This window comes from Eublepharis macularius, chromosome 10, assembly GCF_028583425.1.
Source record: "Eublepharis macularius isolate TG4126 chromosome 10, MPM_Emac_v1.0, whole genome shotgun sequence".
NCBI lineage: Eukaryota > Metazoa > Chordata > Lepidosauria > Squamata > Eublepharidae > Eublepharis > Eublepharis macularius.
Genome location: NC_072799.1, coordinates 8,129,588 through 8,144,934, shown reverse-complemented (window position 1 = coordinate 8,144,934; position 15,347 = coordinate 8,129,588). Strand labels below are relative to the sequence as shown.

Here is a 15,347-nt window from a genome sequence, read left to right as displayed (position 1 = left end):
CACAGACTCTGGGATTTTACACATGCCTAAAGTGAAATTGCACCCGGGTTCTTCCTCTGAGATTGCACATATCCCATTGGTCCAGTTTAAGATCTTGAAATTACTTAATGCTTTCTGGAATGATTGTTTATTATTTATTTACATTGTTTATAGTCTGCCTTTCTCACTGAGACTCAAAGCAGATTACACAGTGTGAATCAGTACAGTCCATTTCAAAGACAATTCAATAAACAATAAAGAGTCCAGTAGCACCTTTAAGACTAACCAACTTTATTGTATTGAGCTGTGGCTCTCGAAAGCTTATGCTACAATCAAGTTGATTAGTCTTAAAGGTGCTACTGGACTCTTTACTATTTTGCTACTACAGACTAACAAGGCTACTCCTCTGGAACAATAAACAGCATAATAGGGTATACATCTGCAAATCTGGAAAGATTTAAAATGAGCAGAAATCCAATACAGAGTTGAAGAAATGCTAAAACAGGGCATAAGCAATTCTAAGCCTGACATATTAAGCAAGATAAAAGCTATCCAGCAGGATCACATATACAGAAACAGTTCGGCCCACCCAGCCAGCCGTGTAGCTGCTTAAGGCTGGGGACCACCTTTTGCTTCCCCGCAGGAAGAAGAGCTGACAGACATCTTCTCAGCCAATCGGGGATTAAGGAGGGGACAAAGCCAAGAGCCTTATAAGGTGGCTCCACCCCTGCTCCCCTGCAGTTGCCTTGAGCTCAGCCCACCCACCCACCCTGCCATAGTACGGGCTTAGCAGGTCGCTGTTTACCTGGGCCAGGTAGGAATTTTTTCTCCTTTCTCCATTTTGGCTTCGGAGAAGGAAGTTTTTTGCCTACCTTGCACTTGTTGTGGTAATTGGCTTATGGTGGAGCTGTAATTGGATGTCCCATGGCAGGATTAGGAGGGGGAGAAACAAGCAGGCCGGTGAGCACCCTTGGCACATCCCCATTTGGGGGGGAATTGGGGTCTGTCAGGATCACTGGTACTGCTTGATGGCTGCTAGCTGAAAGGCTGACTGCCATGTGGATCCCCTAGTCAAGTACGGCCCTCCTGCTATATGGTGAGGTGCTATAGGCTTGGAGTGGGGAACCATTTGCCTGGCCGGCCGGGTCCCAGCCATGCGTGTGGATGGCTCATGCCCGGGGCAGCGGGGCTCACCCAGACAGGTCAGGGCGGAGGTCCAGGGTGATCCCAGGGCCTGACCTGTACTGCTAGTTAGGCCCTTGCCTTGTATATATGTTCAATGATATGTTGTTGCCAAATAAATATGGCCCATTAGTTCCCGACACTTATGTCTGTCTCTTCTTTCCACCTGGGGTGGCAAACAGAACATAAGTAGTAAAGTCTACAGTCTCTGTCCCTTTACTGATCCATCTTTATGAGACCACTTCCTTAAAGTATAGCCCTCTTGTCTAAGTAAGAATCCCTCTTAAATAATTCAGTTTGCAATCGTTTGCAGAAAGCCGAGAGAGTGGGAGTTTTCTTGACTTCTTCAGATACGCCATTCCATAAGGTGGGGGATATCACAGAGAATGCATGTGTACGGGCAGCTATCAATTTTGTCAATTCATTGGGTAGCACCTGCAGAAGATCTTGTTCAGATGAGCAAAGCTGCCGTGGGGGAATATAGGTAGAGGAAGTACTGTAGATATGCCACACCAAGGCCATGAAGAGCTTTGTAGGTGATGCTTTTTGGAAATGGTCCTTCAGAAAAATCACCAAAATGGGAAGCCTTTTGAGAAGGCACAGAAATGCCCCCAAAAGCATGCTACCATTTTGGCCCATCGTACAATCAAAGAGTTAATAATATGCAGGGATTCAAGGGGAACCACTCTGAAGGTAGTTTCTGGTGGGTAGTCCTGTTAGTCTGTATCAGGCGCATCTTCCTTCCTCTACACGTCTCCTTTCTCTAATCAAGCTGATTGTGCTTTGCATTGTCCCTCCAACTCGCTGTTCTTAGTAACACCCACTTGGAGATAAGGGCTGATAGACTTTCATTCTTATTTGTATCTGATAAAATAAGCTTTAATTCACGAATTCTTGATCTCTAATAAGCTGCTGGACTCAAATTTTGTTCCACTCTTAAGATATGATGTTGTTGAGTTCAAAGTTGAGCTTACGGGATTAACAGCTTCACTTTTACTCTGGCTTTTCCGGAAAGTACAACAAGAGAAGGCCAGATCCCCTAATCATGCAGCCTATTGTCTCAAGGGACAACAGACTCCTCATCTCTTGTGATGCAATGAAACTTTAGCAAAGGAAGGTCAGACAGTGAAACTATTTGAACTGCAAGGAAATGCCAGGGTGACATCTCGGAATCTTTTCCGCTGCTCAATAACCGGCAGACGCTGATCTCAACCGGATTTTAAATTCCAAGCAAGCCTTCTTACAACAGTCATCCCACTAAAGAATATTGATGTATCATTTCCTATCTTCGAAGTACTTTCACAAAACTGTAAGCACAGCCAAAGATGGGCAGAAGGTCTTATAAATAGAAACATGTGCCTGCTCCTAATGAGGTGGAGATTGTGTCAGGATCCTGCTGGAAGCACACGGAGGGAACTGAATGGCCTGAAGAACGCAGCCAGGATGCCTGCGGAGCAGGAAAGAAAACAACAACACTGCTTGGCCAGTGCCAGAGAACAAGGAGAGCCAAAACAGTGTTCTCTCCTATGGAAAGGATAGAGGAGACGTTTCGGAACTGCAGCAGTGTGCCTTCATAGCAATGAGAAGCTTCTCTTGCAAATGCATTTTCAAATCGCTGCATCTTATAGTATTTTTGTTTTTAAATGAGAAATGGAAACATTGAGAAATTGCAAAGATTTAGCCAAATTCCAGTGGATACTTGGTTGCCCCGTGCATTTAGCCAAATTCTAGTGGATACTTGGATACATGAGCCCCGTGGTGCAGAGCGGTAAGCTGCAGTACTGCAGCCCAAGCTCTGCTCATGATCTGAGTTCGATCCCGGCGAAAGCTGGGTACAGGTAGCCGGCTCAAGGTTGACTCAGCCTTCCATCCTTCCAAGGTCGGTAAAATGAGTACCCAGTTTCCAGGGGGTAAAGTGTAGATGACTGGGGAAGGCAATGGCAAACTACCCCGTAACAAAAGTCTGCCAAGAAAACATCGTGATGCGACGTCCCCCCATGGGTCAGTAATGACTCGGTGCTTGCACAGGGGACTACCTTTACCTTACCCTACTTGGTTGCCAAGTTCTTTTTGCTTTTCTATACATTAAACGTCTGGCTCACTCCAGTAGCCTATAACAATCTCTAGCTGTTGATTCTGACCTGCGAGGTACAGGCCATCAGAGCCCCTCTCTCTGCACTGCCAACCACCCACTTATGGCACCACAGAGATTCTTTCCACAGCTCGCGAGAAGAGGAAGTCAGACAGAAGTGGTCACATCAATTTCACTTTTCCTCTCTCTGATGCTTCAAGAACATCCCTGCGCTGCCAGGAGGCGAGCAGACAGGTGTGTGGGCTCACAGAGAAAAATGAGTATCTATGGCTGGCAGAACACCTACAAAAATGAACAGTGGCTACAATCAGCTGATGCTTCTTAAATAATAACAGTGTGTTATTACCATCCTGAGTGTGGCACACTTAGAACAGTGAACAATGTGTTGTTGTTATTATCCCCACTATACAGCTGGGAGCTGGGGCTGGGAGGAGTGGCTTACCCAAGGTCACCTGTAGAGTTCATGACAGTAGTGGGAATCAAACCAGCAGAATGCTGATTCACAACACAACCACTTCGCCACTATGCTACAGCAGCTCAAAACTGGGGCTGAGAGGAGTGGCTTACCCAAGGCCACCCGCTGAGCTCAGGGCAGTAGTGGGAGTCGAACTAACAGAGTGCTGATCTGAAGCCCAGCCACTTAGCCATTATGCTATAACAGCTCTTCTTAAAACACTGAGGCTCTTTAAACAACTGTTTGAATAGAACCTTATACCGAGTTTACCTAATTTCTTGGGTCACGTACATTTTGGGATAATGACCACAGGGCATTTTGCCAAGAATATTTCGCCTTTATTGTTTCCAAGAGAGAGTGCTGGGGAGGGGGAGGGGTTCATTTGCTCCTGCCATTTATGGCTAGATTTGAGTAGCGAGCCTGCTAAAATGTGAAGGGATTCCATCTCTCTGCGAGTGATTTGATACTTCTTTAAAATACCTGCCTGGCTAGGATGTGGATAAGCAATAATTAATTTCCTAAAGGTCATTGCGGAGAGATTGGCAGATAGTAGACTACGTTGTTGTCACTAGCTTTATGAAGGCAGATACCAAGGAAAGCAACCTGACATACTGAAACAACAAACCTTTGCTAAGGAAAAGTAAAGTCAACTGTCATCGTTTCAGGGCAGCCTACAGACAAGGCATCAACAGATATACCAAATGGTATCAAAATGCAGCTGCATACCCTTAATGCACAAAGAGAAGTGTAGGGATTCATTCTCCCCCACCCCTTTTACAACACTACAACTTTTGCACTTGCTATATGACTGAACAGGAAAGCAGGATTAGAACTGAACATCAAGAAGACAAAAGTAATGACTACCGAGGAATGACACAATTTTAAAGTTGACAATGAGGAAATTAAAGTTGTTCAAGATTTTCTATTCCTTGGCTCAATCATCAACCAACAGGGAGACTGCGATGAAGAAATCAGAAGAAGATTGAGACTTGGAAGAGCAGCTTTGAGGGAGCTAGAGAAGATCCTTAAAGATAAAGATGTCTCTCTGGGAACCAAGATCAAGATAATCCAAACTATGGTAATCCCCATTGCCACGTATGGATGTGAAAGTTGGACAGTGAAGAAAGCTGACAGGAAGAAAATTGATTCATCTGAAATGTGGTGCTGGAGGAGAGTTTTGTGGATAGCATGGACAGCCAAAAAGACAAATAAATGGGTACTAGATCAAATCAAGCCTGAATTTTCCCTAGAAGCGAAAACGACAAAAATGAGGCTATTGTACTTTGGTCACATCGTGAGAAGACAAGATTCTCTGGAAAAGTCAATAATGCTAGGAAAACTGGAAGGCAGCAGGAAAAGAGGAAGACCTAAAACGAGGTGGCGTGACTTGATCAAAGGAGCCACATCCTCCAGTTTGCAGGATCTGAGTAGGTCTGTTAGAGAGAGAACATTTTGGAGGTCTTTCATTCATAGGGTTGCCATAGGTTGGAAACGAGTTGACGGCACATAACACATATGACTGAACAGTGCAATCCTATGAAGAGTTACTCCAGTCTAAATCAATGTGCTTAGACTGGAGTAACTCTTCTTAGGATTACACCGGAAATCCCCCAGGAACAGCTCTGACTGCAAACAAGCAAACAATAGGGATGCAGGGTGAATTCTTGCCCCTTAAATCCTGTGAAGGGGCAGGCAGCAGTACCGTACTGGGGTGTACCTTTGCTACCTTTGATACATTAACCTGCACAAATATTCCCATCTCAAAGGAACCGGGAATGTAGGTGGTACCGTGAGATGCAACCCGGAAATTATACTAGAAGGGTATCTTGGTATAATGCTCCTGGGATGTGTGAAAAAAAAATTCTATGCAATTTTGCTAGTGTTTGAAAAAACACTTAACTTTCTTGAAAATTCCTCGAATGTTTGGCCCAAACAGGAACCTTCAGATTCACTTCAAATTTAGACTCACCTTAAGTTGCAGAAAAACAGTGAACAATGTTGTAAATACATTAAAAATGGATGAAATTCAGTGACTGAAATGTAAGGATATCCTGAAAAGCATTTCACCATTCCCCCCTATTACTTTGGGATCCGTCAGCTTGTTTGTCTAAGTGGAGAACTTCCAATTTTATCTTGAATTTCAATACTTAAAAGAAAGGTTTTCACCCCTTTCTGACCCACAGGACTGGGTCGTGACATAATCTAGTGCCCCCTCATCCCCTCCCCGCAGTCCGAGAAGGAAAGATTACTAACTTTGCATGATTTCTTGCGATACAGAGTTTTATTATGGCAAATTCCGAGAAACAATATTCCACAGAGATGTGAAATTTCAAAGATCAAGTTTTTTTGAAAAGCTGTAAACGAAATAATTTTTAAAGGGGGTGAAAAGTTGACAGCCAGTTACTCTTTTGGCTCAGAGACTGCCCAATATAGACTGCATGGCCAATGGGTGAAGGCAACGGGTATGGCAGGTGGCACAGTGGGGGAGTGACAGTCACACAGATGGCAGAGATGATGCACAGAACAGGTTGGGTCTTGGCATGCCTCACAACCTGCATGGAAGAAACCCATATTCTTCTGCCCACCCTCCTCCTTTGTCTCTCTTCTGACACCACTGAAAAATCACAGCCTTTCAAAATCTGTGTGTGCCTGCTGTCCTGGGACAATGTGTCTTGTTTATCCATTACCAACTTAGTCATTTTCTCTTTTCTGCTTTTTTATCTCTCAAAAAGAGATAATGCAGGAAAATGAAATAATTGGCAGCAAGGAATATCCTGCTGTTGTGAATGTTCCTGCCTGCAGTAGCTTTCAATGAAAGAGACTTTTGTTGTGTTCTATGAGACAAGCTTGTCTGTAGGAGAAGGGCAAAGAATCCTGCCAGTTGGCACAACCTCCCATCAGACTTCAAACTCTCTGTCTTCGCCATGCAGTGGAAGAAGTGATGGCTGGCACTATAGGCTGCTGCCAGTACATGCCAGTTTACTCCTCCTAAGCATTTTGTTCGCGGCCCGGCTCCAATCCTCACAGATCTCCCTGAGTGACATTTGGGAAGGATTCATGCAGCAATATATGTTTAACGTACCCAGGGAAGATACCAAACAATGCCTGCCGGTGAACTCTCCCATGAAAATGAGAAGTGGAACATTGCATACTAAAGGAACGGATTTTATAAGGTTTTTACTGTGAGCCACCTCGAGGGCCTGCTTTAGGCCCAAAAGTTAGGAAGTTTATTTGACAGATAAAAGACAATAATATACTCTGGCTATGTGTATGTGTGAACGCTTCCAAGGACAAGACCGCTGGCAGGGCACATTTAAAGATTAGCACTCCTGCCGGACTCTTTAGTTTGTACTTGGGAAGCTTATGCTTTCTGAGGCGAAAGGCCCACAGGGAGACTTGCAAGAAGGTGCGTCTCCCCCACTCTGTTACTGGCTCAGCAGTGGACTGCCCCACCAACCAAGGCTTCCTTTCCAGCTAACAAGAGCAGCAAAGAATAAGAAGTACCTGTCTTCGTAGATCTCTCGTTTTCTTGGTCATCTTGTCAATTGCGATGTTCAGCGGGTCTCCTTTCTCCTTCCTTCCAGTCTGGTTCAAAAACAAGAAACAACACATAAGAATTCAAGCAAGAGCCAGCATTAAGCAATAAATATGCTCAGGCCTGCTCTGGGCCAGAGTTTACGTGGAGGAACTCTAAGGGGCACATAGAACTTCCTCACCGATGTCAAATGGGGAAAAGAGATATGTAACTTTTGTGTGAACAGGTCTCTTCCTTGGACTAAAAAGGGAAGCACACACACTGAGTTCTTCATGAATCCAGTGCTTTTTTTCTAAAAAAAATTTTTAGGGGTACTCTCAGTTGCAGTTGGTTTAGTGGGAATTCCAACATTTTAAAATGTTTACTTTCTCCCGTTAGATTCAGAAAATGTTTAGGGGTATGCGTACCCCTGCGTACCCCCAGAAAAAACAAAGCACTGCATGAATCTATTTAACAACAGAAGTGTACATGAGGCACAGTCCCTTGAAACACACTCTTTCAACATGACAATTGGCTGTCTACCATCCGGTTTTCATTTCAGTGAAAATGGCGTCCTTTCTAGTAAACTTGCCGTTACTACTAAACTTACAATGCAATCCTATGAAGAGTTACTCCAGCCTAAGCCCATTGAAGTCAATAGGCTTAGACTGGAGTAACTCTCCATAGGATTGCACTGTCAGTGTTAGTTCTCTACTCCATTGGTCTGCAAACATGTTTGACCACCCTCTCCTACCGGACTGCCTCCGTTCCATAAGCTCCCATAATTCTGTTGTTCTCCTGCCCATTAGTTTGTTTGTTAGTGTCTTCAGCAGGGAATCTCTTTCTGGCTCTGGGTTTTTCATATCCATGTTCTTGGACTCCCTCCATATACTCTCCATAAGTGATCCCATCCAATCCTCTGGCTTTTGATATTTCTTAAACGCTGATGACATCTCTTTCTCTACCCCAGACCTTTCTCTCTCCATCCAGCCCCACCTCTGAAACTACCTGTCTGATATTTTAATCAAATTGCTCCATCTTGTGTAGCTCCTATTCAGTTTAATCGATCTTTTGCAGAACATCCACGTCCCATCTTTTTTTTTCCTTTTAACTCTTTGCCTCTGTCTGATAGCCAGAGTTTTCCCCATATTTAGTTTTTAAGTATGTTATTAAGGGGATAATGGCTGAGTGCAACATATCACTTTAAAACAAATCACAAAAGGATAAAGGGGAGATTAAGGTGGCTCAGTAGATCACACTAAAGTTCTGCGCTAATGCATTGTATCTCTACACCGTAGCCTTTCCACTTAGAAAAAAAACGGTAATACTCCTCACTATAAAACGAATATTAAGAACTTCTAAGCTCCATCCTGCCAGGCAGCTGGGATGTTCAACGTTAGAATAAGCAGCAAAGCAGCTTGAGGACAGAAGGAAAATGTTCCTTATGACAGTCACAAGGCTCGCACTGGCAGATATTTGGGCGGGATAAAGGAGACTTCCACTTCGAACATTTTTTCACTGCACAAATCTCAAAGCAAAAGATCTTCAATGCAGATTTTTAAAAGACAGTTGAGAAAAATTACAACACACAGTCCATTGTTTCGAAAACAAGCAAGCAAGCAAACAAAATTCCTCTACGGTTTGAAATGAAAAAAAAAAAAAACGTTTTTTGATTGCTCCCTCCCCCTCCCCCCCTAATTGCCGCCTCTCTTCTCTCCCCTCCTCTTCTATATTTGACCAGTATCTGTACCATGCATCTGACGAAGAGAACTTGATTCTCGAAAGCTTATGCTACAATAAAATTGGTTAGTCTTAAAGGTGCTACTGGACTCTTTTTGATTTAGGTATGCAGTAGTTGTTTCTTTAAAGATCACTGCATTTCTTAGCACATTAAAACACTATTTGAAAGATTTTACTTATGAATCACAAGGCTGCCTTCTACTCTCTGAAACAATCCTTGTTTCTCTCCCCCCCCCCCCCCCCGCAAAAGTGATCTATACTCAAAAGACCATTTAACAGTATATGCTGCTGGTGTGAAAATAGGGTTACCCAGCTCCAAGTCAGGCCTGGAGTTCTTCTGGAATTACAACTGATCTCCAAACTAAAGAGATAAGTTTCCCTGGAGAAAATGGCTCCTTTGGAAGGTAGAGTCTTCGGCATTCTTTCCTTCTCCAAACTCTGCCTTCCTCAGGGTCTACCCCCAAATCTCCAGGAATTTCCCAGAATTGGCAATCCTAATGCATAAGCCACTTTGCCCCACAACTGTCTATCAGTAGAAACACAAACACACATTCTAAGAGTTAGAAGACTGTTAAAAGATACTACATGGATTACATTTTTCATTAATTAATAAAATAAATAATTTTTTGTTCCTATCATATGCTACATGCTGATCTTTAAATCATCCTTTTAAAGATGTTTACAAAGACAGACAAGATACTGGACTCTTTCACCTGGACATGGTTATAGTCAAGCAATGCATACGGAGCGTTAAAGGAGGATGTTCATAGGAGATATTTATTAAATTGCTTAAGGGCTGGAAACAAATGCTTTGAACATCATATAGGAAAATGGTGAAAGACAAAAAGAAAACCACACATTTATTTGTACCTATAATCTAAGTATTATCCTCTCACGTTCTGACTTGGAAGACAGAAAGAGAATAAATTACACTATAAAAGGCTTAAACAGTAATAAGGGCGAGTGATGTTATCTTAGCTTCAGGCAGCTTTGTCATATACCATCTGCTGTGAGTTGAAAGTATACATGTTTATTAAAGGTTACTTTATTTGGCAAAGCCGCTAAGTATTGCTATATCCAAAATGCACTATTGTGCATTTGAACTCAAATTCCTAGATGATCCCCCCCCTCCCCAATTCTACATTTCCCACCCCACGATTATAACCAAAGTACATCCTAAAGTAGGAAAGTCATAAAAAATAAATTGAATTCCAATAAATTAAAGAACAGGTGTAAGTCACTGTGTTAAAAATGCGATCACATAAAGCATTCCCTCAACACAGTATTTAAACTGATACGGTAAAAGCAACTTTGTTGAGCCTCTAGCAGCAATGCCCTGATGCTACCCCAAGATGTCCTATTGAGCATCACCAACTTCACATCAGTTTAATGGGCCAGGAAACAAAAGAGTGTCAGAAGCCCATCCCAGGTATTCAGGATAAAGATAGCCCATAGTGAGTCAGAAACACACACACACACACGTGTGTGTGTGTGTGTGTGTGTGTGTGTGTGTGTGTGTGTTACTGGATTGTATCATTGTAGATTTTATTGTTATGCTATCTGTTTTTATCTTTTATCTTGTACTTATCAATGTGATGCGTTCTGAGCCTGTTTGTGGGGAGAGCGGACCATAAATATAATTAAATAAATAATAGATAATGTGCTGACTGAACAGGCAGAAGTGCCACCTGAAAACAAGATCAAGCTTGGAGAGGACTTAAAATTAAGGGTTTTGAAAGGGAAGCACAGCCCTCCTTTTCCTGTACAAAAGATCTATCTGCTATAAGCTACAGAGTAGGAATTCCATTCTCTCAGTTGGGTGGGGGGGTCCCCTGCTTCCACCCTCAACTCCCCGCTACCTCTTACCTGGCTTATGTGGGAATGGGCCCCCCAGACACGCTCCTGGGACGGCGCAAAGACATCACTTCCTGGGAGTGATGTCGTTGTGCTGCCCTGAAAGTGCTCCTGTGCTTCACAGTGGTCTGATTTGGGTTCCCAAAGAGCCAAATTGAGCCCATTTGGGGCCCAAATGGGCTCACTGCAAAGTGCGTGCACCCTACGTCTGCACAATGATGGAACTTCCCGGAAGTGCTGTTATTGCACAGGCATGAGGCACGCGTGTGCGCAGCACACCGGGAACACTGAAAATGTGTCGGGTCCCCCACCCACCAGAAGGGGACCTGGCAACCCTTCTGCAGAGAATGGTTCAGTTTAGAATACCAAAGTGGCCCTGCTTTTCAAAACAGCTCTGCAAAACGATGTAAGGAAAATGCCATAATTTTCTAACACCAAAGTGGTCCCTCCTGGATTCTTTGCAGCTGATGCAGAAGTGGTAAGTAAAACTGTTTGAACAGCTTCAGCTACTAACATATCATTACACACTGTCTGTCTAAAACATCTCCATGTCATTTACCTAGTAATTTATCTAGCAGGAGAGAGCCGGGCAGATTATCTATTGATCCAACAGCTATAGTGCCTTAACATACATTTCTTCTCCCCGTCTCCCAATCACCAGCGAAGACGAGTCCATTATTCACAGTTCATTCCGTACCTCAATATCACACTCTTTTATCGAGACATGCATTAACACTTAAAAAAAACACCTTAAAATAATTCCTAATATTTCTTTCCCTCTGGAAAACATCGTTTTTTTAATGAAATGTCCTTTCATATCTCATGACTGGCAAGCAGCAAAGCAATAGGAAGAGGAAAGAAGCTTGAGCCTTAGGCAAAGTGGGCAACATTTTATTTCTGCAAAAAGAGAATACCACTTGCTTCCACCCATTGCTTCTCCTGTAGACAAATGTCATTGCTTCAGTTACACCTTCCTCTCCCATCCCCGTATGACCCTGGACGGAGGAAGGCTCCGTGCTTTGGCAGACTAGCACAGGACTTTATTTTGCATTTCCTCACAACTAGCCAGCTTGAGCATCTAAGAACTCTTTGACTTAGAAACACATACTGAATAAGAAGAATTATTGTTAAGTTTAGAGACTTTTAATAATGATTTAATGTGGTCAGCCCTTGTCCTCATCAAGCTTCCTGCCATTTTGACAGTTCTAGTGGGCATGCTATGGACTTCAACACAAATACGATCACCAGTCAACGTTTACCTTGTTCGACACCCTCAATTAGATGGAAGGTGAGCTCTTGGATGGTCATTGTCATAGTTTGTGTCAAGTAACTTTGCACTTGCTTATTACCTATGGTTTATTCTACAGGGACAGTATGAAAAGGGCTGTCTTTGGGGGCCTAAGAGTGTATCTCTAATTACTGATACTGGCAAGATATTTCTCTCTGTGTGTATTTAGTTTTTATATATAAAACTGTAACTATATAGTTTTTATATTTGAGCCAAAGAATGCTATTATGTGATAATACAAAGGGTAGCACCTAATGGTAGAAATAGTGTAACAGAGCCAATTTCATTTTTTAAAAAAAATGGTGTCTGGCAAACTGTTTGGTTGGAGGTTTGCAACCAGAAAAACAGGGTTTCTCACCTGTAACTGTTGATCGTCGAGTCTCTTCTGTGCAGACACACATTGGGACTGCGCAGGCGCAGGCCAGCCGCGGAAAAGATTTTTCTAGCTTTTAGAGATGTGAAGGGGACGTTCGGATCCACCGCGCATGCGCGCCAGTGTTCCCGCCAATTTTGAATGCATATATATCCGAACGTCCCCGGCATTCCCTCAGTTCACCTGAGCCGCCGGAGAAACTCAGAAAGCAAGCACTCACAGCGGGGTAGGTGGGAGGGAATGTGTGTCTGCACAGAAGAGACTCGACGATCAACAGTTACAGGTGAGAAACCCTGTTTATCGTCTTCGTCCTTCTGTGCAGCCCCACATTGGGAGAATAATTAGCATCTCACCAATGGGGGCGGGTGTGAGTGTCTACTGGAACAAAGAATGCAGGACAGCCGTGCCAACAGCTGATTCACGCCGTGCATTCACGTCCACAGAATAGTGTTTGATGAAAGTGTCTGCAGTGGACCATGTTGCAGCTTGGCAGACGTCCCGGAGCGGCACTCCTCGCAGGAAGGCAGCAGAAGCAGCTTGCGCTCGAGTGGAATGAGCGGTAACCAACAAGGGACACTGGACTCCAGCATGCTGATAGCAAAGTTTAATTGTAGACACAATCCAGCGAGAGATGGACTGGGCAGAAGCAGGTGAGCCCTTGTGAGGGCCAGAGTAACACAAAAACAGGGCAGGAGATTTCCTGAAACATTTGGTGCGATGTAAATAAAACAATAAAGCACGCTTTACATCCAATGTGTGTAGTGCTCGTTCCCCTGGGGATGAGGGTGTTGGAAAAAAGGAAGGGAGGACCACCTTTTGCTGTAGGTGAAATTTGGAGACTACCTTGGGCAGAAACTCCATGCTAGTGTGGAGCATCACGGTACCAGGGAAAAACTGCAGGAAGGGAGGGTCACACCTCAGAGCAGACAGCTCCCCAACACGCCTAGAGGACGTGACTGCCACCAGAAAGGCCACCTTTTGTGTGAGCAAGGGCAGGGGACAGGTGGATAGGGGCTCGAAGGGCCGGAGCATCAGTTGGGAGAGTACCAGGGACAGACTCCACTGAGGAATCGGCGGGGCCCTAGGAGGGAAGGTCTTGAACAGGCCCTTTAGGAACTGCTTGGAAAGCCAGTGAGTAAAAACGGTCTTTCCATCAATCTGCTCATGAAAAGCAGAGATCGCAGCCATGTGGACTTTAATGCTGGAGAAGGCAAGACCCTGTGAGCACAAATATAGGAGGTAGTCGAGAACCATAGGTAAGGGGCAATCAAAGGGAGAGACCCCTTTTTGGGCCAGCCACCGGGAAAAACGTGACCACTTCCTCTGGTAGGATAGCCTGGTAGATGGCTTCCGGGCATTTAGAATGACTTTAAGAACCTCCGAGGAGAGGCCTACTCCGGAGCGCACAGGAGCCAGGCAGCCAGGCTCAGAACTGCCACATTGTGGTGTCTGACCCCGTCCCTGGTCAATAGGTCCGGGGCCGGCGGAAGTGCTAGGCACCGTCCCTGTGAAAGGGAGAGTAAGAGCGGGAACCAATCCTGGCGGGGCCACTGTGGGGCAATCAGGATACAGTGGGTGTCGAAGGCCCTTATCCTGGAGAGGACCTTGTGCAGGAGCGGAAAGGGCGGGAAGGCATAAAAGAGCCCCGGGGACCAGGGTATCTGAAAGGCATCCCCTAGGGAGTGACGGCCAATTCCGGCCCGGGAGCAGAACAGCGGGGCCTGCTTGTTGTGGGCCGTGGCGAAGAGGTCGATGAGTGGTGTACCCCATGAGCAGAAGACCCGGTGGAGGTAAACCCTGTTGAGGGACCACTCGTGCTGAGGTAGAAACACCCTGCTCAGTGTGTCTGCTGCGGTGTTGAGCTCCCCGGCAATGTGAACGGCCCTGGGAAGGACGTTGTTGACCATGGCCCACTTCCAGAGAGTCGTTGCTTCCCTGCAGAGCTTGAGCGAGACCGTTCCTCCCTGCTTGTTGAGGTAATAGCAGGCTGTGGTATTGTCCGACAGGACCTGAACCCTCCTGTTCTGAATGACATCTGCAAAAGAAGCAAGGGAGTAACGGATCGCTCTAAGCTCCAAAAGGTTTATGTGCATGGATGCCTCAGTTGGGGACCAGACACCTTGGGCTGAGAGCTGCCCACAGCGCCCTCCCCATCCCAAGTTGGAGGCGTCAGTAAAGACGGTGACCTCTGCCAGGAAAGGGCCAAAAGGACAACCTTCGGACAGGTTCTCCGGGACAGTCCACCAGGCCAGGGAGCGCTGCACCACCCTGGGGATGGAGAACTTCTGGTGCTGGCCCATAGTGAGGGGGTTGTACCTCCGGACAAACCAGTTTTGCAGAGGCCTCATATGCAGGCGTGTGAAAAAAACTACCCCTGTGGAGGAGGCCATAAGGCCCAACAACATTTGGATTAAAAGGGCAGTCTGGAAACGGTTATGCAGGAAATGACGGGCTAAGGAGGAAAGCCTGGTCAGGCGATCGGGGGGCAGGAAGGCTCTGCCCCGTGGAGAGTCGAGATGAACCCCAATAAACCTAATGGCTGTGCCCGGAGTTAGGATAGACTTGTCCCCATTAACCACCAAGCCCAACCTAGCCAGCACAGACAAAGTGAGGGCAATATGGGCCTGGAGAGAGTCAGCTGAGGGTCCCACCAGGAGCCAGTCATCCAGGTATGGGTAGATAAAGCATCCCCTGGACCGTAGATATGCCACCACGGTGGCCATGCACTTCGTGAAGACCCTGGGTGCAGAGGCCAGCCCAAAGGGCAACACCGTATATTCATACACAGAATCCCCATAGACAAACCGCAGGTGTTTTCTGTGGCCCTCGAAAATGGAGATGTGGAAGTAGGCATCTTTCAAGTCTAGAATA

The 15,347-nt window shown here is 45.3% G+C and overlaps 1 protein-coding gene across 1 annotated transcript in view; it reads right to left on the bottom strand.

Annotated features, from left to right (window-relative positions):
- Positions 1–15,347, bottom strand: part of CTNNA2 (catenin alpha 2) — a 678,629-nt gene that overhangs the window by 203,610 nt on the left and 459,672 nt on the right. The window contains exon 10 of the mRNA XM_054989920.1: positions 7,212–7,292. Coding sequence (XP_054845895.1) covers positions 7,212–7,292 — 81 coding nt within the window. The remainder of the gene's footprint in view (positions 1–7,211; positions 7,293–15,347) is intronic.